At 41.0% G+C, this 25,000-nt stretch overlaps 2 protein-coding genes across 2 annotated transcripts in view; both read left to right on the top strand.

The window, feature by feature from the left end:
• LOC127640210 (homeobox protein DBX2-like) overlaps positions 1 to 874 on the top strand; it is a 7,685-nt gene extending 6,811 nt beyond the window's left edge. The window contains exons 4-5 of the mRNA XM_052122665.1: positions 195 to 379; positions 674 to 874. Coding sequence (XP_051978625.1) covers positions 195 to 379; positions 674 to 874 — 386 coding nt within the window. The remainder of the gene's footprint in view (positions 1 to 194; positions 380 to 673) is intronic.
• A 4,280-nt stretch (positions 875 to 5,154) lies between these two features.
• The window catches only part of LOC127640129 (protein kinase C-binding protein NELL2), a 98,254-nt gene continuing 78,408 nt past the window's right edge, over positions 5,155 to 25,000 (top strand). The window contains exons 1-5 of the mRNA XM_052122537.1: positions 5,155 to 5,486; positions 6,177 to 6,305; positions 19,764 to 19,914; positions 23,451 to 23,624; positions 23,718 to 23,814. Of these exons, the coding sequence (XP_051978497.1) occupies positions 5,441 to 5,486; positions 6,177 to 6,305; positions 19,764 to 19,914; positions 23,451 to 23,624; positions 23,718 to 23,814 (597 nt within the window). The 5' untranslated portion in view covers positions 5,155 to 5,440. The remainder of the gene's footprint in view (positions 5,487 to 6,176; positions 6,306 to 19,763; positions 19,915 to 23,450; positions 23,625 to 23,717; positions 23,815 to 25,000) is intronic.

Raw genomic sequence — 25,000 nt, 5'->3', positions numbered from 1 at the left:
TATCTATCTGTCTGTCTGTCTGTCTGTCTGCCTGCCTATCGATCGATCGGTCTGTCTGTCTGTCTGACCATCTCTTCGTCTGTGAATTCTGAATGTCTTTCATATAAATGTATTTTGGAAGATTATGTAATATTGTGCTTGTTGATGCATTTAGTTTATTGATGTCAGGGGACATTTTTCCCTTTGCTCTTTAGAGGGCGTCAGTTCTACACTGTGGAGTCCAGCGATGAACTCCAGATCCAGACCGGGAATTCTGCGGCGGGCCGTGTTCTCCGAGGAACAGAGGAAAGAACTGGAGAGAACCTTCCGCAGACAGAAATATATAAGCAAGACAGATCGCAACAGACTGGCGACAGAGCTCCATCTCAAAGAGACACAGGTCAGATATTTTCAGACATGTTTTGGGAATAGCGGGGTGTTAATATGGCCAGGCAAATAGCATTGAGTTTTGTGAATGAGGCGCAATTTATACGAGAATAATTGACTTTGTGTGCCGTATAGTGCCAGTGTCTTCATTTACATTTTCACAATAGTTGAACTCAATCGCAAGTGCTTAGAGAATCAGTTTTTCCCTTTTCTGAGAAAGTCATTTGTGAGATATTCTACAGAGACTGTTGTGTTTACTCTCCGTAACTCAGTTCTGTTTGATGAGTATGGGTCGTGTGTTTCGCAGGTGAAGATCTGGTTCCAGAACCGCCGAATGAAATGGAGGAACTGTAGAGAGAAGGCGAGCACGTATACGCCACCAGCGATTGAGCGACTGACGGTCTGGAGCGAATCAGAACCGGTGGACGCACAGAAGAACTCCAGCACAGATGACACACACTCACCTGTCCACAGCCGGACCAGAGACACCGGACCAGAGCAAACATAATGTGGGACTTATGTGACAGCAAGATAAGGGACTCAAACATGGAAATGTCTTGCTAGAATATGTTAATATTGTTAAATATGCCTTAATAAGCTGATTACTTTTCAGATGGACGATCTGAAGTGTAATAAAGTGTAATTCTGATTCGAATGGTCGTTACCTCCTGTAGTCCCATCAGGACAGTCACTGAACTCTTTATAAGATGATTTCAGTAACTAATTGCTGTAGTGTTTATTTTTAATTTTGCATAAAGTGTACATTGTAAATTGACAAATGCAGATTATTCAAATAAAATGAAATAAACATGTATTTATTGACATATTTATAGTTCATGTTCGTAGCAGCACTGAACAGGACAATGCATGACTGGTTAGCATGGATCAGACAGCCTTTCAAAAGTAGGTGTGTATTATAGCTGTAAAAGTAATATTTTATTATTATTTTTCACTTTTATTTATGAAAATACTCTCATCATTCACTCTCCCTCATGATATCCCAGATGTGTGTGACTTTCTTCTGCAGAACACAAATTAAGATTTTTAGAGGAATATTTCAGCTCTGTTGGTCCATACAATGCAAGTGAATGGTGACCAGAATTTTGAAGCTCCAAAAAGCACATAAAAGCAGCATAACAGTAATCTATATGACTCCAGTGGTTTAATCCATGTCTTCAGAAGAGATATGATAGGTGTGTGTGAGAAACAGACCAATATTAAATTCTGTTTTTACTTTAAATCTCCACCTTTGTCCAGCCCTGACCAGTAGGTGGCGATATTTGCGAATTTCCAAATAGCAAAATTGGAGAGAAAAAAATGGGGATAAATAGACAGACAGACTGACTGACAGGTAGACAGATAGATAGATAGACAGACAGAAAATTAGACAAATAGACAGGCAGAAAGACAGGTAGATATACAGACAGATGAGCAGACGGACAGAGAGACAAGAAGACAGACAGTAGAAAGTAGAAAGACAGATGGGTGAATGGACAAACAGACAGACAAGTTGATAGATAGACAGACAGGCAGACAGACAGGTAGATATACAGAAGGATGGGCAGATGAACAGACAGACAGACAGAAAAACAGACAGGTAGACAGATAGACAGGCAGATAGACAGGTAGATATACAGACAGACAGACAGACAGATGTACAGATGGATGGGTGGACGAACAGACAGACAATTAGATAGATAGATAGACAGACAGACAGAAAAACAGGTGGGTGAATGGACGAACAGACAGACAGACGGACGGATGGATGGATGGACAGGTAGACAGATAGACAGGCAGATAGACAGGTAGCTATACAGACAGACAGACAGACAGATGGATGGGTGGACGAACAGACAGACAATTAGATAGATAGATACAGACAGAAAAACAGGTGGGTGAATGGACGAACAGACAGACAGACGGACGGATGGATGGATGGACAGGTAGATAGATAGACAGGCAGACAGACAGGTAGATATTGTGATGGATGGGCGGACGAACAGGTAGATAGATAAATAGACAGACAGACAGACAGGTTCATAGACAGATGGATGGGCAGACGGACAGACAGACAAGTAGATAGGCAGACGGATTGGCAGATGAACAGAGAGACAGGTAGGTAGGCAGATGGATGGATGAACAGACAGACTTGTATAAAATTGGAAAGTGGAGATTTATATTAAGAAAATGGCTCAAATATTGATCTGTTTCTCACACACACCTCTCATATCACATCTGAAGACATGGATTAAACCACTGGAGTCATATGGATTACTTTTATGCTGCCTTTATGTGCTTTTTGGAGCTTCAAAACTCTGGTCACCATTCACTTGCATTGTATGGACCAACAGAGCTTAAATATTCCTCTAAAAATCTTCAGTTGTGTTCTGCAGAAGAAAGAAAGTCACACATCTGAGATATCATGAGTGCGAGTAAATGATGAGAGTATTTACATTTTTGGATGCACTGTCCCTTTAAATCTCCAGAGCTATGAAAGAGCAACCTCTGAGCAATACAACTTATAGTTGAATTAATGTTATGTAATGTTATGTTGTCTAAGGTTTAGAAGAAGCCAACAGTAACTTGACATTTTCTCACCCTGTGAACACGCAAGCGTCAGTTTTATTTCACTAGAGGTCAGTGTTGTATTATATTAGGACATGATGTCACTGCTGTAGCTTAAACACAAATGGTCCCACCTGTGCTGTGACAAGCATTAAAGTACCTTGTACCATAATATTACCAGGGTTGTACATGGTACCATAGCAATACAGTGTAACTGACCTCATTTTAACATCATAATACCCTTCTTTTAGTACCTTGGAGTCCCATGTAGGGCCAAAACACCATGGTACATGAAGAACTTCTTATGATTTTGACCAGAGACTCCAACACAGAATAGTAGAAATTAATTCTCACTTTTCAATACTGCAGATCGCACCTGAAACATCATCGTCCCCTCGCGAAATGTGAACTGGATTCGTATGGATAACACTTTTATGCTGCATTTATGTGCTTTTTGGAGCTTCAAAGTTCTGGTCACCATTCACTTGCATTGTATGGACCAACAGAGCTGAAATATTCTTCTAAAAATCTTCATTTGTGTTCTGGTGAATACAGAAAGCCACACATCTGGGACGGCATGAGGGTGAGTAAATGATGAGAGAATTTCATTTTTGGGTGAACTGTTCCTGATTGTTCTCGTGTTGGGATTAGCCGGGAATGTGAGCAGAGTTTCACCACCAAACATCAAGGACAGAATTCATAATGTCCGCTGGGTCTTAGATTAGACTCACTGGCCTTTCAACGTTGCCAAATGGGTCACCAGAGCCGAGACAGTCGCCGCTGTTCTGAGCCAAACACAGCTGGATCGCTTGATTTACTGGGACAGTTTCTGGTTTTTGTTAAACAGGAGAGACTCATCAAACTCTTTTCAAACAGTGGAACACAAACCACAGAACTCACAGCGCTACAAATGTGTCAGACTGTGTCAAATGATTTCTCTTTAGAATAACATGCACTGGTGAATCACTCACAGGAAGACAAGGAACATGTTTTATGAAAAGAAATAGTTCAGTCTAAGATCAGGTTTAAATTGAGTCAAGGAGGAGAATATGAGACAATGTTTAATTATGTATGTACATCAGTACATTAACATTAGTAGTGTTTAAAAGACCAGTTTGGTATGGTACCAAAATATATCAAACGTGCTTCACTAATGTCTAAATCAACTTCAGTACATTCGACTACCAACAAATCCTTTTAAAGGTAACATCAGGAACATTGAACTCGCTCACGGGAACAATAGCAGGTCAGCACCGTTTACCTGTCTATGAATACAGACCTGCTGATATGAGAATACGGGCGATACTGGGGCAAGTTGTCACACATTTAGGTCCAGTGAAGGTTTATCAGGGTCATCTTTTTAAATCTGCTGTTCTTTCATTTTCATGTAAATCTAAAGTAAAAAAAAAAAGACATTTTAGGTCTCGAAAAGGTGTAAAAAGCATCCCAAAAAAACATATTTGAAAGAATTATGCATTTAAATTAAATAAAATGACATGTTCAGTTTGACTGATTTAATTAAGTCAAGATTACATAATTCAAATGGATGGTATTTTTTTATGAAAATAAAATACAAATTATTATTTTTTTAAATAGTGTAAAATATTTTTTTGGAGTGTATTTAATGGCTTTTCAGCTATATTGAAACATAGAAAATTATGAAACACCAAAACCTTTATTTTTTTATTTATTTATTTTTAGATATAGCCCTTGTGACAACTAGCCCCCGTCTGCCCTATGTGGGCTGGATGCATTGATAAATGGCTATATTAAAGTTTCATAACATGTCTGTATCTGCATGCACTTAACTGACCAGTAATGTCCTAATAATGATAGTTATTGTAATTAAAGTTCATGTGAAGTGTTGATTGTTTTATGTATATGTAGCTTTCCCAATCTCCCCGCACATAACAGAGTTACATCAGGGATCCATAATAAAACATAGTTTCACATTTTATGCATGTCAAACACGCGTTAGTGATGCAGCTTTGGCGACGCGTCTCATCTCGCGCGTTCGGGAACAGCGGCGCGCTCAAAGTTTGAGATACGCGCGAGACGCGTTCCATAAGAGCCAACGCGCCACTAGGGGGATTTCGAGCTCTATCTATCCACTCTCTCTCTCGCTCTCTCTCTCTCTCTCTCTCTCTCTCACACACACACTCTCTCTCTCTCTCTCACACACACACACACTCTCTCTCTCTCACACACACACACTCTCTCTCTCTCTCTCTCACACACACACATTAGCTCCAGGGGAAGCTAGTTTCACGCTGGCTGCTGGATCTGCAGTCTGTGCGGTGCGCAATCACCAAAACCACCTGTGCGGCTCCCGCGCTTCTCTTTACGGAATATTCACGCGCATTCACCGGAATCTTTAAGTGCTGGAGATGCTCTCCTCATCCTTTGGGAATGTTTGAATGAGGAGAATCGGACCTGCTTGCACGTGATTGAATTTGTGCGCGTTTTTCTGAGGAGCAGATTACAACATGGACTAATTTGATCATTCACAATGGGATTATTGCAGTTTTTTGTTGGATTATTTTACGTGGCATCAGGTAGGCTGAGGCAGTATATATATATATATATATATATATGATCCTAATTTAGTAGCTGTTCATTCCATGCATCTATAGGAGTAATCACATATGTAAAGGTTTATTTCCTCTCAAAATGTGATACAAAGTGTTCTTGTAATTTAGAATGTGTTTCAGTTGCACTTTGTGTCCTTGTTACAATGTAATTACATAGTAATTACATGTAATAACGCGTAATAAACAGTATAGGTCATTATTATGCAATACAGTTAGTAATTTATCACTATTTTTGTCATGGCTGTTGTAATTAATTATTCCAATATGTAATAATTAGTCTACATGTTTCTCACAGTCATGGACAACCTGGGAATATCATCAGATTTTGATTTAAATGCTTGGAAAAGTCATGGAAATTGGTTATATCATTGAGAAGTCATGGAAGGGTCATGGTATTTTCTATACTGAACATATATATTAGTTATATTCAGTTCTATGTAGGTTGTAAATATTTAACGGGCTCTTTGTCAATTGTAATCTGCAATCTTTACACAATAATTTAGAAAAATCCTTATCCAGTGATCCCAAATGACTGGAATCCTCATTGAAATCCGTTGGTCAAAGGGTGTGGAAACTCGGGTCTATAGCATAAACAATGCCATGTTGTTATATACAGGATCAGTTTTAATGGTATATATTGTGATTGTGTTGAAGTCGCTGCATTCGGCGTGGATCCAGCGGTTCGGATCAGCGTGTTCCAGGAATTCAGTCCGGGAAAAGGGTTTGCTGGAGTGACACAGGTGCAAGGCTTCCATGACGATACGAGAGCGTTCCTGTTTCAAGGTAAAACCCACTTAATTTATCTGTGTTTAATACCCAACAGCCGAAGAGCTCAAAGATACGGGGGTCATCACACAGGAATTGCCTTTACAATATTCATTTTAGTATTGACAATGCCAGGTTTTCCCAAAGTCAGAGACAGTGGACGTGTTCCGTCTGGGATCTGATCCATTGGGTTCATGAATGTATCAGCTTAAAGTCATAATCCGCCAAAAACACCCGGGCACTTTTATCCCTGTGGGCTTCTAGAAAGTAAAGTTTTGTCACTTTTCACTCTCACTAGTTGATTTAATTTGTCTCCTAACAATGTCCATTACTGGAGATTAATGTCACATTTCAAGTTTAACGTATACAATGGCCAAAGGCTAATTTCAAAGCTGACATTTTATTAGGGATGCATCGATACCGATACTGCTATCAGGTCCGATACCGCGCTCATGTACTGGTACTCGTACTGCTAAAAACGCTCTGATAACAAAAAACGATACCATCTGACGTACGAATGTCATTATGTAAACATTCAGCGCACAGATTAAAATCACGTCACGTCCTAGTGAGATTATTAAACCACAAAAGCTACAATTTAATGCGATAAATATAGAGTTTGCAGAGACAGAGTTGTTCTGATGCCGGCTGCTCAAATACCTGTTAAAGTCACGTAGCAACCGGCTTTTCTAGAGTGGGAATCTGCCATCATAACGTCAGAGCTCCTTATCAAAACAACACAGAAACACTTCCTGTCAGGAACGGTATATGCGTGTGATGTAATCGCGTTGGAAACACGTGATCACGTGTACTTGCACATACCACTGCTTACTCGGAAGCGATGGATTATAGTTCAAATTACTCAAACCAAAACCAACGAAGCTTCTGGACATCGTTCCTCCTTCTCACTTGTAAACAGCGCTTCTCTTCCGGCTGTGACAAACGTGCGTCACCAAAAGTGATCATATCCCTTTAGAAGACATTAATTTAACCGCTGCAGTCGTATGGATGACTTTATACTGACTATCTGGGATTTTTGGAGCTTTAAAATTCTGGAGTGATGGTGGGGTAGTGGACTAAAGCACATAACTGGTAATCAGAAGGTTGCTGGTTCGATCCCCACAGTCACCACCATTGTGTCCTTGAGTAAGACACTTAACTCCAGGTTGCTCCGGGGGGATTGTCCCTGTAATAAGGGCTCTGTATAATACATTGGTAATCAGAAGGTTGCTGGTTTGATCCCCACAGCCACCACCATTGTGTTCATTGAGTAAGACACTTAACTCCAGGTTGTTCCGGGGGGATTGTCCCTGTAATAAGTGCACTGTAAGTCGCTTTGGATAAAAGCGTCTGCCAAATGCATAAATGTAAATGTAATGATCACCATCCACTTGCATTGTAAGGACCTTCTGAGCTGAGACATTTTTTCTATTTTTCATCATGAGGATGAGTAAATAATGAGATCATTTTCATTCTTGGGTGAACTGTCCCTTTAAGAAGTACTCTAACTTTTGAGAAAACTTTATTAGGGGGGAAATTGTTTAGTGTGATGAAATTGACGCCACACTTGCGGGACTGTCGTCATTTTGGACAAAATGTCATACAATACATTTCAAAATGGTTCCTCTTTTTTAAGATGGTCATAGTTTTAAACATGTAATAATTCATATTTTTCTAATGGATTTTCATAGTTTTATACTGAAGGTCTGGGACGAGACTAAAACAGTCAAATCTAGACATAAAAGGCATTTTAAAAAGCACCAAAAATAATCGATGGAGCTGGAGAAACACGCCATTATTTACTCACGCTCATGTTCGGAGGATTCGCAAACACAAAAGTAGACATTTTTTAAGAAATCTAACAGCTGTTGTCCACATACAGTATGCCGAGCTCTTAAAAGACAACACTTCAGACTTCTCCAAAATAACAACATACAGATTTTAACGACATGAGGGTGAGTAAATAATGACAGATTTGCTTTTTTTGGGGTGAACTACTATCACTTTAAATGCACTGATTGGAATGTAAATCACATTGCATTGAACGTTTTTTTAATTGCAATTAAAATATTAGATGTTCATCATTAATTTTACTCGTACTTATTATTATTATTATTATTATTATTTTGAGCCACTTAAAATATGTAAACAAGCACATCTACCCAAACTGCTCATAATAACCCAACAGCTGCTGAAGCGTTAAAATGCCTCTAATGCTCGCTGTTTGTTTTGTGTCTCGTCTCTATGGATTGAACGGCCCCTCGAGGGGCCCGTGACTATTGAGAGCCTCTCTGGAAACAAAAGGGCCGTGACACTTCATAGAAAGAGACGCTGGAGAATATAATAGGACACATAATCAGACTAGTCCTCAGACAATCCACTCGTCTCTGTTAAAACTGTGTGTATAGAGTGAACAACCAGTCCAGTCATTTCTGGTGTTGACTAATAATGATCTGAACTTGAGAACTGCGTTCTAATGCAACAAGTCGCAAGGTTTGTGCACTGTAAGTTATGCAATTCAGAGGTTTTGCTTGCGAGATCTGCTTGACACTGCAGTTGCTACGCTGGGGATAAAACTGAATAAAAGCAATGCGCCAGACTGTTGTGTAACAAGCAGATGTTTTGCATGCTGTAATTTACAGATAAACTAAAAGAGATTTGAATATTGCAACATATTGATGTTGCAGTTTGGGTAAAGCCTTGACAATTTGTTTAAATACATTGAAACTTTCTTATGCAGAAACTTTCTAATGATCGCCAAACCGATAGTCCTGCCGCAAACTAACGCCATTGGTTGAGCCAATGTTGCTACGTCCGGCCCAGTTAAGGAACCTCAGATTGCGAATCGTTTGGTGAGTGTGGCAGGGCGGAGGACGGAGGGCGGGGTTGTGATGCTACACACCTGGCCCCTTATCAGGCTAATCAAGCCTCAGAGAGGGAGATAAAGGCCGACTGGAGACTGCAGCGGGACAGAGAGAGAGATTTACGGGCAGCTGTCTGACACGTTTGTGTTTTGTGTGTGTCTTTATATTTAATGAATTACTATTTATATTGTTAAGCCGGTTCTCGTCTCCTCTTTGTCCATCTAAACCCCCTTTACACTGGTGCCGAAATCCGGGAAGAGGAGGGATGCGCAGTAGTAGAGTCCTCGCCACTACCATCCACCCCAACGGAGCAGCCACGGCCCCCTGGAAGCGGAGGAACTGCCGCCGACCGCGAGGGGAGGAGGGGCTCCCAACCGTCTGGAGCGGTTACCACTGCCAGGGGCGGGGGAGACCCCTACCGTCCACCAAAAATGCAGCGGGGTGTTCTGTCTGCCAGGGGCCGGAGGTCTGCCTCCGATCCATCCGGGGAGGCGCGGCTGTCGTCCGTTAGAGGGTGGAGGAGTGGCCGAGGACCAAGTTACTGGCGAGTAAGTCTTTTTTTTTTGCACGATCGCCGTTACGGTGTGTGGGTGCCATATTTTATATTTGTTTCCCTTCCCTTGTCCCCTTCCTCATCCTTGTAGACAGGGATGACCTGCCGGCAGACGGGGTGTTAGGCATGCCCCTCCCCAGGGAAAGAGGGGGTGTACGTCATGCCGGGGGCTCCCCAACCTGAGAGAACGAGGGAGGAATGTGGCAGGGTGGAGGGCGGGGCCGGGTCGTGATGCTACACACCCTAATCAGGCTAATCAAGCCTCAGAGAGGGATAAAGGCCAACTGGAGACTTACTGGCAGCTGTCCGACACCTGTGTGTGTTTGTCTTTTTGTTTCGTTTTTCATGAAACTATTATTTATATCGTCAAGCTGGTTCTCGCCTCCTGCTTGCACAGAAATGACACATTTCAACTTAAAAGCCAAATTTAAATCATGACGAAATCATCGTTTACATTTTAATGGCCGTCTTTGGTTTCGACCTCGGTGCTTTTACATTTCATGTGGCTTTGTTGTCAAGTCCCGCCCAATCGAGAGCTCGTCATCACAAGCATCACGTAGAGAAGGCGGGCTTCCAGGCGGGACAACAATACGCTGATCGAAAGCCCAGTGTCCAAGAGGCAATCACACGCAGATCCATTGCTAAAACTCTAATGCATAAATGACGTGTTTGGAAACTCTCGTCCAATGATCATCGATCTTTTGCGATATATTGACTGGAATGCTACATGTAACGTAGACTCTATGGGTTGAACATCCGCTTCTAGAGTCTCGAGCTCTACCCGGCGGGCGAATGTAAATAAAAGGCCGATCATGTGATTTAATGAACTCTCAGCAGACATGTTCTGTCTCTTTCTGTCTTTGTCAGTAACTCCTCTTTGCTATTCTAGTTTGTTTGTTGTTCACACTAATGTTGCAGAAAATCATCTTGTATTTGTGCCCACACCCATGCAGCGAATGCAAACTCACACATGCACAGAGTGCTTCATTTCAGGCATTAAATGCCATATTTCTTGTTGGAGTGTTGGTGATGCTCTAAGTGAAGAGGGAAGACTGGCGAGACCAGTGGGATCAAATCTGCCACAGGCTCAAACTTTCCCTCCTAATTGGGACGTCAGAGCATTCATGCAGGAGGAAAGAGTCAGAGTCGGGATTTGGACCTCAAACACGGTGTTAGAATGTTCAAGTCTCTAAAAGATTATCTGTCCAGCTCGTCCATATCAAGGTCGTTTCCTGTCCTGTCCCAGTCATGCCATTTTCACGAGATGAGTCTGGAAGGATCTCTTGTGTGATTTGCGAGTCTTTTAATTCTAGTCCCGCGACCCCTTTGAGATTTGGGCTTTCGCAGCATAGGGGACGAGAAATGTGGCCGCCCTTTTCAGAGTCTCAGAGCCACACAGCTGTCAGAGAGAGAGAGGAGTGAACCGCAGACTGAGGGTCACCGAGCGTCCCATCAGGACTGAAGGTGCCCTTGACCAGCTACGGCGCTGTCACACACTGTCAGAGATTCTGAAAAGATGTGCAGCCTTCATAATTAATGGATGCAAATATCAGCGGGAGATTTCGGTCATATCGGTCACGCTAAATGGGCTGTACGGTCAAAAGCAGCAGTGCTGGACTGTAATCACAGATAACTCTGCTGGAGCAATTAATGGGACAGTTCACCGAAAAAAGGTGGAGAGAGGGGTTCAAAAACATCAATATAATGATGTAATGTTCAGAGGATTATTGTGGCTAAATGTACCCGTCGGCAGGGCTGGACTGGCCGTGATATTACATGGGGGGGTGTTCGCTGTGCTTTTCAGCATATCGCTGCACCTTTTTGTGGTCCGTTCTGCATAAGCGGCAGCTCACTTTAGCTTATCACGGCCCATTCGGCACGTTTCACAGCCGACCCACGGGCCTCCTCGGTTCTCCAGATAGCCAGTCCGGCCCTGATCATCCCCAAAGTGCATCGGCCAACCAGGAAAATGCCCGCTATGCCAGCTTGCCAGTCCAGCCCTGCCCGTCGGTTACATGTTTTTTTTTATTGTTATTATATATTTTATTACTGGCTAGGTTTAGAAATAAGGGTTGGGTTAGGGATCTAAAATATCATCATGATAGTACAATGTAACCAAAAAATTATATATCTACAGTAAAATGAAAACTGGCGGGTAAACGTGCGATAATATCAGAAGAGTTTCATAGGGCAGGAGTACGTCACTGCCATGCAGAATTAATTTCGATAATACGCGATCCTTATTTTGAACGATTCATCAGTGCACTTTCTTTCAATGTAGATTTATGCATTTCAATTTCATTTCTAACAAATTCAATTAAATTCAATTAAAAACGTACATTTTAATTAGAACATAGTACTGCCAAAAATATGAGAAAAAATTATACTGTAAGATATTTACGTTGCACTAATAATGTTTTTCTTTCATCCATTTGTTAGTTAGTTTGTTAGTTGCTCGCTTGTTCGTTCGGTTGGTCAAGATAATGAACATCAAATCAGCAATTTAAATCTGAGATTATTTGAATCATAAATGGTGCTTCTTTAACTCATATTACGCTAAAACACACAATGTTCCCGGCTTGTATAGCTAATGCGCATACACATTAGCGAGTTGATTGACAGGTGATGTCTGTATCTAAAAGGTCATTGGCTCTTATAACCGTAAGGCGGGACTTCCTTTCTACATCCGTTGACCGTTTGGCACTAGAGCTTCTCGGTTGGGCATTCCAATTTTTGGGAATTTTGGAATTCCCAATTCCCAATGCGCTGTAAGTCCTCATGGTGGTGTAGTGACTCAATCCGGGTGACGGAGGGTGAATCTCAGTTGCCTCCGCGTCTGAGACCGTCAATCCGCGCATCTTATCACGTGACTTGTTGAGCGTGTTACCGTGGAGACATAGCGCGTGTGGAGGCTTCACGCTATTCTCCGCGACAGCCACGCACAACTCACCACACGCCCCACCGAGAGCGAGAACCACATTATAGCGACCACGAGGAGGTTACCCCATGTGACTCTACCCTCCCTAGCAACCAGGCCAATTTGGTTGCTAAGGAGACCTGGCTGGAGTCTCTCAGCAGGCCCTGGATTCAAACTCGCGACTCCAGGTGTGATAGTCAGCGTCAATACTCGCTGAGATACCCAGACCCCCTCTCCCATTCATTTTAATAGAAGTGGCCCATCTCTGCTAAATAGTCTCCGGGTTGGTTTTCTTTATTTTATTTTATTTTCTTATAAAATGCGTAAATCTTGAGTGCACGTTTGTCTTGTTAATTTTTCGCTCCGCCTCTGAAACGACTTTCCTTTTCAGCTGATGTCATCAAACCCTCTTATTTTTCAACCACCGGTCTATAGAGACTTTTTACCGTCCAATCAATTCCACATGGATGAAATCAGGTACTACATTTCTTTCATGCCACCTATCTGACAAGCATCTGTGTTGACGTTCTTACATAGAGTATGTCTTGGGACAAAATTATCTCCAATTCACTCCTGTTTGATTCTTCCATCTAAATTTAGTCGCTACGAATCATCTTTTATGTTTATGACTCTCAGCCAGGTCTGTGTTAAGCCTCTGAGAAAAATCAGTAGCATTAAAATAAGGAAAGATGTGAATTTGGGGGTTGGTTCACCCACCCCCCCCCAAGAAAGCAGCATGTATTTTGCTCCATCTGAGTCAGCTTCTTTGTTCTACAGCATTGAATGTGTCCTGAGGATAAGATTAGAACACAGCCTCCCAAGGGCTCGGCTTTACATGCAACACCATGAGAGAATCGCTTTTTAGCTTTCTCAGGATCTTCCTAAAGGTTTTGACTATTTTTTAACGATCTATGGTGTGATTAATGGGACATGTGATAATCTTCCCTTCAGCCAAAGCTCGTTAAAAAGCCCAACCTATCCCTAACACAGCGGCCGAAGCTGGAAGTGTTGTTGAACGTATTGGCACATGCAAGCTCCAGTTTCCGGATGAAATGTCCACAAGGTGGCGCCAAAAGCGAGTTGGTTTTAGTTAAAATGATGTCACAGTTAAAACGGGAATGCATATTATATTAACTATACACCCTAACCCAAACTCCAACCCTAAACCTAGCCGTCAGTGGGGTAAAAACGTAATTTCAGAGCAAAAATGCAACCTCTGTTTCACGCTCAATATTATTTATAAATGCGATTACTTCCTGGTTTCCACGAGACAAGAACCCAAGCCTCTGAGCTATATCTGATCAGTCTCGCCAAAGGAAAGGCAGTATTGTTAGTATCCCGGTTGATTTCAGGGTACATGGTCACTGGGAAGCAACTTCATGAACATGTTGGCTGTTTTTCCGAAAATGTTCATTGACATGGGTTTGTTGATTTTGTCAACGATGACGAGTCGAAACAGATACATCATGACAATAATCATGTGATTTTAATGAGAACATATTGCTGATGAAAATATGACGAGAAAAAATAATACTGTAAAATATTCACAATGCACTAATAATGGTTTTGTTTGCTCGTTCGTTAGTTTGTTCATTCACTTTTTTGTTTGTTTGCTTGTTGAACGCATCATGAAGATAACATGCGATTTTAATAAGAACATATTGCATAAAGAGAAAAAACTATTTTGTATGATATTTAAAATGCACCAATCATGTTTTTCGTTCGTTCGTTCATTTGTTCGTTCAATCGTTCGTTTACTCGTTCAACGCATCATGAACATAATCACGTGAACATACTGCTAACGAAAATATAAAGAAAAAACTATTTTGTATGACATAAAATGCACTAATCTTGTTTATCGTTCGTTCGTTAGTTTGAATCGTTCATTTGCTCGTTGAACGCATCATGAAGATTATCACGCAAACATACTGCTAACGAAAATGTAAAGAAAATAAACTATTTTGTATGACATAAAATGCACTAATCTTGTTTATCGTTCATTCGTTAGTTTGCTCGTTCAATCGTTCATTTGTTCGTTCGTTCGTTCGTTAGTTTGTTCGTTCAATCGTTCGTTTACTCGTTCAACGCATCATGAACATAATCACGCGAACATACTGCTAACGAAAATATTAAGAAAATAAACTGTTTTGTATGACATAAAATGCACTAATCTTGTTTCTCGTTCGTTCGTTAGTTTGTTCGTTCAATCGTTCGTTTGTTCGTTATTTTGTTCGTTCAATCGTTCGTTCATTAGTTTGTTCGTTCAATCGTTCGTTTACTCGTTCAACGCATCATGAACATAATCACGCGAACATACTGCTAAGGAAAATATAAAGAAAATAAACTATTTTGTATGACGTAAAATGCACTAATCTTGTTTTTCGTTCGTTCGTTAGTTTGTTCGTTCAATCGTTTGTTTACTCGTTCAACGCATCATGAACATAATCATGCGAACATACTGCTAATGAAAATATAAAGAAAATAAACTGTTTTGTATGACATAAAATGCACTAATCTTGTTTTTCGTTCGTTCATTAGTTTGTTCGTTCAATTGTACGTTTACTCGTTCAACGCATCATGAACATAATCACACGAACATACTGCTAATGAAAATATAAAGAAAATAAACTATTTTGTATGACATAAAATGCACTAATCTTGTTTTTCGTTCGTTCATTAGTTTGTTCGTTCAATTGTACGTTTACTCGTTCAACGCATCATGAACATAATCATGCGAACATACTGCTAATGAAAATATAAAGAAAATAAACTATTTTGTATGACATAAAATGCACTAATCTTGTTTTTCGTTCATTCGTTAGTTTGTTCGTTCAATCGTTAGCTTGTTCGTTCGTTCGATAGTTTGTTCGTTCAATCGTTCGTTTGTTCGTTCATTCGTTAGTTTGTTCGTTAAATCGTTCATTTGCTCGTTCAACGCATCATGAAGATAATCACACGAACATACTGCTAACGAAAATATAAAGAAAATAAATTATTTTTTAAGATATTTACAATGCAATAATCATGTTTTTCTTTTAGCAATGTCTGATACATATTTGAATAATTAAATGTTTCTATATGACATTTTTCTAAATGTTTGAATATTTGTTTAAAGTGTCGTCTGTTACAGTTTGACACGTTTGTTTTGGTCATTCTGCATATTATAGTCATCAAAAATATGTTTTGTTGACTAAACGATGTCATTGATACATCATTGATATGTTTGCATTTAAACGGATATTGATTTTACTACGTTTCCGCCTCTCATGAACACTAGAACAGTGTTTTCCTCCACCGAAAATGTTTCGAAAATCCATTAACACATACTTTGGAAAACTATGATGTTAGGGAACTCAAACAAGAGAACGGATTAGTGTGGACATCGCTTTAGTATGACATGTGAGTGAGTAACTACTGGTAGAACGTTCTTTTCGGGTGAACTATTCCTTCAAATGATTGACTGACTGAGCAGCAAGACAGCTGTCGTTGGTTTCGAGGACAGCTCAGATCTCTCCCTGCCGCTCTGAAAAACGGCACTAAATCACTTTAAAGATTTCCCTCTGCTCACCGTAGTGTCTCACATTAGATCTGAACAATCTCGGTGACACAAAACACAGACTGCAGGGAGCAGGTGGTCGCCCTTCACACGTCCCTGCCGATATCTGACCAGCTTGCATCTCCTGCGGCGAAAGTATTGATTCAACCACACTGAGACTGACCTACTGAGGAAATCATCGACATCCGACTTGGTTGGGTGTGGCAGAGGAGTTGGAGTCACATGGGAAGTGCTGTTTCTATGGAGACGCATGGTTTGGAGATGTCAGAGGATATCCCGAGCATCAAAGACCCCCGTGGAGAGTCTGTAGAGCTTCACAGAAATGAAAGATCTGTCTTTAATCAGAGTTCAGAGGCTTTCAGACAGGACGCACGGTCCTGCTGGGAATTAAAGGGCATCGGTCGAGACTCAAACACGCCACTTTGCAGTCCTTCAAATGAAATCATCAGCCCGTGATTGTTCATGTTTTGATGGCCTGTTCTTGGTCTATTCATAAATACTCATATATATATATATATATATATATAGTACACATACAGTATAATACATTATATATGTATAGCAAATATACAGTATAATACAGTATAGTACATATGTATAATATTTATATATATACTATGATTATACAAAATATATTATCACATATTGATAGACACCAAATAAATATTACTATTATTGCAAACTAAAATAGTAAATATATACCACTTAATAACTTATTTATATATATATGTATATATTACATGTCAGGCTTGTCAGATGGTTAACATTTTTAGTCAAATTAAGTACATCATATTTTATATCCAGATTAATTAATCACAATTAATTGCATATATCTATCTATATTTGCTGAGAAATCCCCCCAAAAAGAGAATTCATTAATATTTTTGTTATTTTTATGATATATACAGTATTTATACCATAAAATATATTTTTTTTCCTCGATTCCACCAAAAACATCGTCCCGGGGATGGACAGACTCTGAGCAGAGCAGTTCTTAACTGAACTAGAAACAGACTAATTAAAAGCCCGTCTGAAGTGAGATCTCGTTATCGGTTGGCATCACTGTTAATTGGACTTCCTCTCTGCTGCTCAAAGTTGATCGATTTTATTTTTCTCCGGAAGTTGTCTCGCATGTCTTCATTACACGCCGCGGCCCGAAACCCGTAACTGTGTCACTGGCTCCCCCGGCAGCCGCTGCGCGTTTGATGCGATCGCGTCTGAGGGAGTTGATCATTTATTGATGCCTCCATTAAAAAGTGGCAGACACACGTGTTTCAGGAGGAGGAGATTGTTTGCTGGGAGGATCTGTACACGCATATGAAACATGCTCTTTCTTTTCCTGCTTGACTTCAATAGACTTCTCAATGTAAAGTTAAACGAACAGTTCACCCCAAAATGAAAACACTCATCACCATCACCATCATGCAATAAACCCTCCCAATTATGTTTGTTTAATAACCTGTGCTCAGTTACGAGTACAGAACAGTGTGAACATTCTGTTAACCATCTCTTGTCATCGTCAGACCAGCTAAACCAGTTAAACACCAGCTTGGCCAGACTGGGAGACCAGCTCAACCAGCTTGAACTAGCTAAGCTGGTTTATGTTGTTTTCTGTTGCTGGTTTGCAACATAACAATTAGCTATGGGCTTTTTATTTTAGTGCTACTTTGATAGAGCCTCATAGGAATAATCGTACAAGAGTGTGTCTACGACGGTTTACATGTTGTTTGTTTCTCCCATTTTTCTCCCAATTTGGAACGCCCAATTCCCAATGCAAGTCCTCGTGGTGGTGTAGTGACTCGCCTCAATCCGGGTGGCGGAGGACGAATCACAGTTGCCTCCGCGTCTGAGACCGTCAATCCGCACATCTTATCACGTGACTTGTTGAGTGTGTTACCGTGGAAACGTAGCGCGTGTGGAGGCTTCACGCTATTCTCCGCGGCATCCACGCCAGAGTTTCCGCTAGAAAAAAATGGTGCCGGTCACGAGGTTTCGTTTTACGGACATTTTGATGATATGCCGGTCAAATATATCGCCTCTTAATTAGTCAAGTTGAGGAAAACTGGAGGCAGTCTATGTAACTTAAAAAATGACATAATCAGGCCGTATAGAATGCAACATATTATTATTAGCTTAACTTTCAAATAGACGAAAAAAAAAACATGAACGTCCGATTGGCATCAATCAACGCCAATTGTTTTTTACTGTGGTTTCACACACATTCACTTTTTGAAACATTGAGGCACGGATGTACCTAATACAAATAAATAAAACATCTCCAGTTAACTAGCAGATCATTCATTTAGTCCGTTATTAAATAAGAGATCTAGCGCTAAAATCTGTTGTTTTTGAAATCAAGCTGAGCTTCGTGTCCGCTGCTATCAGTTGCATGGACGACGCGCTGCGCGAGTTGCGCAATCTTCACTAGGACGCTGCGTTTCAATCTATCGCCGTTATGGAGACTCTCTATTAATTCCGGTGAAATCACAAAATAAAATGCACACAAACGCGTCCCTGCTTGATATAGACTGTAACCATGCACTGATGAACATAGGCTATTCAGTTTTGATGATAGAGAAAAAACTGCACGAATGCGCGGATTAGAAGCACTGATCTATCTATAATGAGATGTTCCTGATTCACCATCGTCTGGCCTCTGAAAAAAGCTTTTAAAGCTAGTCTGCCTGGGCCTGGCCATATTTGAAACGTCTCACTCAATCGTTCGTTGTTTAGGTCTATATTGCAGCCGTTTTAGGCGTGCGCTTTATTTGAAATGCAGCATGCGATGTTGTTTCATAACTTTCAAACGATAGAGCCTGTTCCTTTATAACATAGCAAGAGATCGGTGTATTTTTGCTTTATACATTTTAGGCTTATTCTCAAATTCAGATTGTGTTAGGGGGACGGGATTATTAGGCAATTTTAATCGGACAATTTGACCGGAGAGATTTAATTTTGTCGGACATTTAATTTTTTTACCGGCCAATGTCCGGTAATTACCGGACAACGGAAACCCTGATCCACGCACAACTCACCACAGGCCCCACCGAGAGCGAAAACCACATTATAGCGACCACGAGGAGGTTACCCCATGTGACTCCACCCTCCCTAGCAACCGGGACAATTTGGTTGCTAAGGAGACCCGGCTGGAGTCACTCAGCATGCCCTGGATTCAAACTAGCGAACTCCAGGGGTGGTAGCCAGCGTCTTTACCACTGAGCTACCCAGGACCCGCCCACATCTTGTCTATTTCTTTAAGCGGTAAGGGTGCACACACCTGAGTGCTATAATGTCAAACACCTGTTTCTGATTGCAGTAAGCACTGGGGAGAGCGATATAAGGAGGAACCATGCCAGAGGCGAGGAAAGAGAGAGTCACGCTTCAACCACCGAACTTGTGTTCATGAAAGCTGAAAAGCTATTTTTGAGTGTTACCTGATTAAAACGTACCTTTTGAGTTGAAGCCCCACATTTCCCGTTACCTCCTCCTACCCCACAACGAACCCCTTTACACTGACAATGTCTGAGCTCATGTTGTGTGATGGTCGAGGTGTCTGCGTGAAATGTTCTGAATTCTCTCTCGGCAGGTGCGTCCCGTAGCGTGAGAGTCCCCGATGACGCCGCTGGCCGCATGCTGCAGAAACTGCGCGGGAAGAGCGAGTTCACCGTTGCACTGACGCTCAAGCAAGAGAAACTGAACTCTGGAGTTATACTGTCCGTGCATCACGCAGAACAGAGGTAAGAACACACCAAAAGCAATGCAAAAAATATCTAATTTGACATTAGAGGTTAACATGGACAAGTTGTGTGAAGCAAACCCAGTTGAGAAGTTTCGCCAAAGTAAGCTGTTATTGTTCCTGGTATCTGAATGTATTGTAGTGTGTAGACGAAGTGTGAGAATTAAGAAACAAGAATATTCCCTCGAGATTCAGGTCTCATTTTTAGTGGTTTGACTTGCAAGCTGCGGTGAATTCTGCCTCCCTTAGCGTGTTGTTGAGCTCATCAAGAACTTCACCTCACTGCTGTGTCCACATCCGGCGCTCCCTAAAGACTGATTAGAAGTTTTTCCTCACAGAGTCAAGTGGAAGAGCAGCACTCAGCAGAAATAACAACAACTCTGTCTGTATCCGGAAAGATTGTTTAAACATCCAATTCTGCTTCACTGCTGCCCTCGAAGTTCGCAAAAACATCATATGAAGATATTTAAAAACAGTTGATATTGGAAATGTGTAACAGTATGCTACAATAGATTAAACCTGTCAACATGCAACCAAAATGGAAGTGGAGCGTAGTTCTAGCGGGACGACTAGCAGCTGTACATGATCACATCATTAGCTGGGTAACTCCTAGCCAATCGCATGTAAGCCAGTGCTTTATAAGTCTGCTCACAATCTATCAAATTGCTGTTTCGGCGTGCTAACAGTGCAACCTCCACCACCCCAGCACCACCCGTTGAGCCCTGTACCACAGGGGGGTAGGCTCCTCGCCCCTGCCTCCTATCTCTGGCAGGACATGACGGTTCCGGGTACAACTCCCTCGGACTGCCGGACGGGGCCTACGCCAAAAAGAGACATTACTTTCTGTTTTACATCTATCAAATAAATGGCATCTCAAACTTGACTCAAGCCTGTGTGTCTTCCCGATAGAACTGACTTTATTTACGTTCTGATCGCAACATTGTGCACATTTCTAAAGAAGAAAAAAACGTTTCAGCAAACTCGCATTCAGCTCTCACTCCACTTTATACAATCAATGCATTTTTGATGGATTCAATCAAGCCCATATATCGTATTTTATTTAATGTACAATCATCAAATTTCAGTCAGAAGCTCTAACTGTTGTCCGAAAATGTCTCTTATTGCTGGCAATTTGGAGTCAAGATGTGTTTTAGAGTCGGGAGGCGTTTTCAGGGTTATCAGGTCAAGAGTATATTCGAGAAAAGGGTCTCTACAACCCGTTTGAAAAGCACAACATCCCTAACAAAAGCATTCACAAGACTACAACAGCACAATACCATCCCAGAACTATAGCTGCAACACTTTTTACTCTAATCGTTCTCGTTGAACTGTGCTTATTGAAGCCAGTGCATAATAGATGCCTGTGAAAGATGTTAATTAGGAGTCGATAACACAGGTGGGTCTGACGTTTGGGTGGACTCGGGCTGGTATTGATATTCTCTTTCTTTGTGAGTGGAAAGGCAGTGACTAGAAGTGCAAGGCAGGTGGAACAGAACTCATTAGGTGCCTGTTTGTAGATAAATCAAAACCTGCGTATCTGTAATTGGCTTCTCTCGAATAATGCTTTCGAGCGTGAGGAGTTTTCTGTGAAAGGGAGGAAATATAAATTGGTAGTCGGCACAGGCAGACAGGCTGATGAGTTTGTTGGCAGCTTTCCCCCTTAATCTCAACAGAGACAAGTAACACAGAGGAACTGCATTGTAATGTGAGGTGAAGAGTACTTTAAACTCGTCTGTATATGCTATTTAATGTTGGTTTAACCCCTAAATCTGTATTTCTTTGGTGTTTTATGGGATTTGCATTTAGCCTCAGTAGTTTGAGAGGTGCATGTTAGTCTAGTGGCGATACTCTTGGGATATTTGAACGAAAGACATTTTGAAAGGTAGACACTTTCAGGTCGTTTAAGGCAAGTGTGTACCCCTCCTGCTGGCGGTGTGCCACAGGGCCATGTCCTTGGTCCGCTTTAGTTTTTGCGGATACTGCAAAATATACAACATCGCTCATTCTGTGTGCTGGTCTGTTCGTATCTCAAATAGAGGTGTACACAGGCCTTAAAATTAAGCCTGAATCTGACCCGTACTTGAGAGCGAGTACGTTTGTTTCATTGTAGGTGTCGCTAACGAGTGGACTGTCTGCACCTCGTGTATTGACCACGGCGTGGTTTTGTGCACAGCCATTTTTTTTTCACATTTCGAAAGTCACGTGAACGAATGATACTGCTATCGCTGTTGCTAACTTTAAAATTAGCGCATTGATGTCGCGTGTCGATTCACTCTGACCAATCAGTGATCAGCAGGGTTATGATGTCACATTTAGTATCGGCTCGGCTCGCTTGGAACCTCGACCGAGGTGGTACTAAAAAAGTACCAGTTACCAGGTACTATCCACAGTGGAAAACCCCCCAAAAAGCGCGCCGAGTCCAGTTGAGTTGTACCATGCAGCGGAAAAGTCCCATAAGTGAGAGCGGTTGACAAAATAAGTTACGCAGGTCTATTTGCTTTTTTCAGAACCAGAACATGAAGTCATACCTGAAAAACTGCTAAAGTATTTGGGATGTTGTTTTAGTGTTCCTATGTGGTTGCCAGGGTGTTGTGGGCAGTTGCCCACTTGTATTCTGGTCTCTAGATATGACTTGTGTCCCTCATCCTCATTCTATGGGATTTATCGCTCGTTTTATCGTCCACTAGATGAAAATGGAAAGTCTGATCTCTTAGTAAAGTAACAGCACACCTGATTTAAGGTAACATTCATGTCCGGAGCACAAATGCTGCAAGACAACTTACACACTGAACGTTTCGTTTGTTCAAATCCCTTCCCCCGAGTGTTAGCAATAATAACAGTGGCTCCACTTAGCAAACACCACTAATTAGCCTCTTAACTGTTTGAGCAGTTTTGCTGTACACAGTACAGCGCTAGTCTCTGTGGTATTAGCAAAGGAAAAATCTATGGAAGCTAAATAGCTAATTCATCCGCTGAACCCTCAAAGCAACGGTGTTCGATTCTGTAGCTGCCGTGAGTTTCGCTTTGATTGTTTGTTATTGATTGAAGAAAATGCTAGAAAAAGTCAAACATGATTTTATATGACTTATACAGCCGGACACATTTAGTTACACCAAACAAAATAACTTTTAAGGATCAGACCAGGCAAAACAAACAAACAAAAGAAGCTATTTAAAGGGATAGTTCACCCAGAAATGGAAATTGTCATACTTCTTCCGTTGAACACACAATATGCTAGTTTAATGTTGCATACTACAGTTTAATGTAGCATACTACAGTTTAATGTAGCATACTACAGTTTAATGTTGCATACTACAGTTTAATGTTGCATACTACAGTTTAATGTAGCATACTACAGTTTAATGTAGCATACTACAGTTTAATGTAGCATACTACAGTTGAATGGAAATTGTCATTCTTCTTCCGTTGAACACACAATATGCTATTTTATTCCAATCAGTAAAAGTGAATTATTCCTTTAAGATAACAACTGCACTTTTAATAGTTTAACATACATGGTTTTTGTTTTTCCTGCAGATTGTTGGAATTGGAGAGTAGCGGGCAGAAGAGTGAGCTGCGTCTTCATTTCCAGACGAAAGATAAGCAAACGTACACAGAGATTTTCCCGTACATGCTCGCCGACGACCAGTGGCACAAAGTCTCGGTGGCCATCAGTGCTTCACATGTGGCGCTCTATGTAGACTGCAACAGGTAGAGTCCTCAATAATGCAGCGTTATCACAAATACTCCTTCAAACCGATCACTTTTTAACACATTGTCTATGTTGGTGGCATTTCTCTTTAGAATCTATGAGCGAGTGATAGCGGTTCCTCTAATGGAAATACCAGAGGACGCCTCGTTCTGGGTGGGACAGAGGAACAGTGCACATGGCTTATTCAAGGTATTTTATGGTCTCATCTCATCAGACTAGCCATGTTAGGAATGGTTGCTAGCACTTTACTGAACACTCCTTAATTAAACATACAAAATAAGATAACGTAACAATGATGTAGTGTAGTACTGTTTATCAATGCATGATGCAATGTAATGTAACATACATCTGTTTGATGTAGTACACTACAGGTTACAAACTAATGCAGCATACTACAGTGCTTTGTATATCAGTGCACACTACTGAAATGTTGATTGTTGCATAATGCATTTCTAATGAATTATACAATGTAATATATCATACCACTGTTTAATATAGTATACTATAAACTTGCTTATGCATTCATACTACTGAAACATTTAGCGTGCAAAAGGCAATTACAATGCAATTTATTGTAGTACTGTTTAGTGTAGCATACTACACAAAATAATGTAACACTACACACTATTTGGTTTGTCTGTGCATACTACTGAAAGGTTTATCATTGCAGAATGCATTTGCTACCAATTAAAATGTATTGTCATACTACTGTTTAATGTAGCATACAGCAAACAGAATAATGTAGTATACTACATACTACTTTGTTTATCTGTGCATACTACTAAAACAAGTATTGCTGCATAATGCATTCCCAACAAATTATAATGTAATTTAGCATAGTACTGTTTAATGTAGCATACTACAATTTTCAGAATGATGTAGCGTACTACATACTACTTAAGTATATACTTGAGTATACATGGAGTGATGGTGGCATAGTGGCTAAAGCACAGGGCTGTTAATCAGAAGGTTGCTGGTTTGATCCCCACAGTCACCACCATTGTGTCCTTGAGTAAGGCACTTAACTCCAGGTTGCTCCGGGGGGATTGTCCCTGTAATAAGTGCACTGTATAATACATTGGTACTCAGAAGGTTGCTGGTTTGATCCCCACAGTCACCACCATTGTGTCCTTGAGTAAGACACTTAACTCCAGGTTGCTCCGGGGGGATTGTCCCTGTAATAAGTGCTCTGTATAATACATTGGTACTCAGAAGGTTGCTGGTTTGATCCCCACAGTCACCACCATTGTGTCCTTGAGTAAGACACTTAACTCCAGGTTGCTCCGGGGGGATTGTCCCTGTAATAAGTGCTCTGTATAATACATTGGTACTCAGAAGGTCACTGGTTCGATCCCCACAGTCACCACCATTGTGT

This window comes from Xyrauchen texanus, chromosome 49 (genome assembly GCF_025860055.1).
Source record: "Xyrauchen texanus isolate HMW12.3.18 chromosome 49, RBS_HiC_50CHRs, whole genome shotgun sequence".
NCBI classification, from domain to species: Eukaryota; Metazoa; Chordata; class Actinopteri; order Cypriniformes; family Catostomidae; genus Xyrauchen; species Xyrauchen texanus.
The sequence above is the reverse complement of the archived record's forward strand: the minus strand, read 5'-3'. Positions and strand labels throughout refer to the sequence as shown.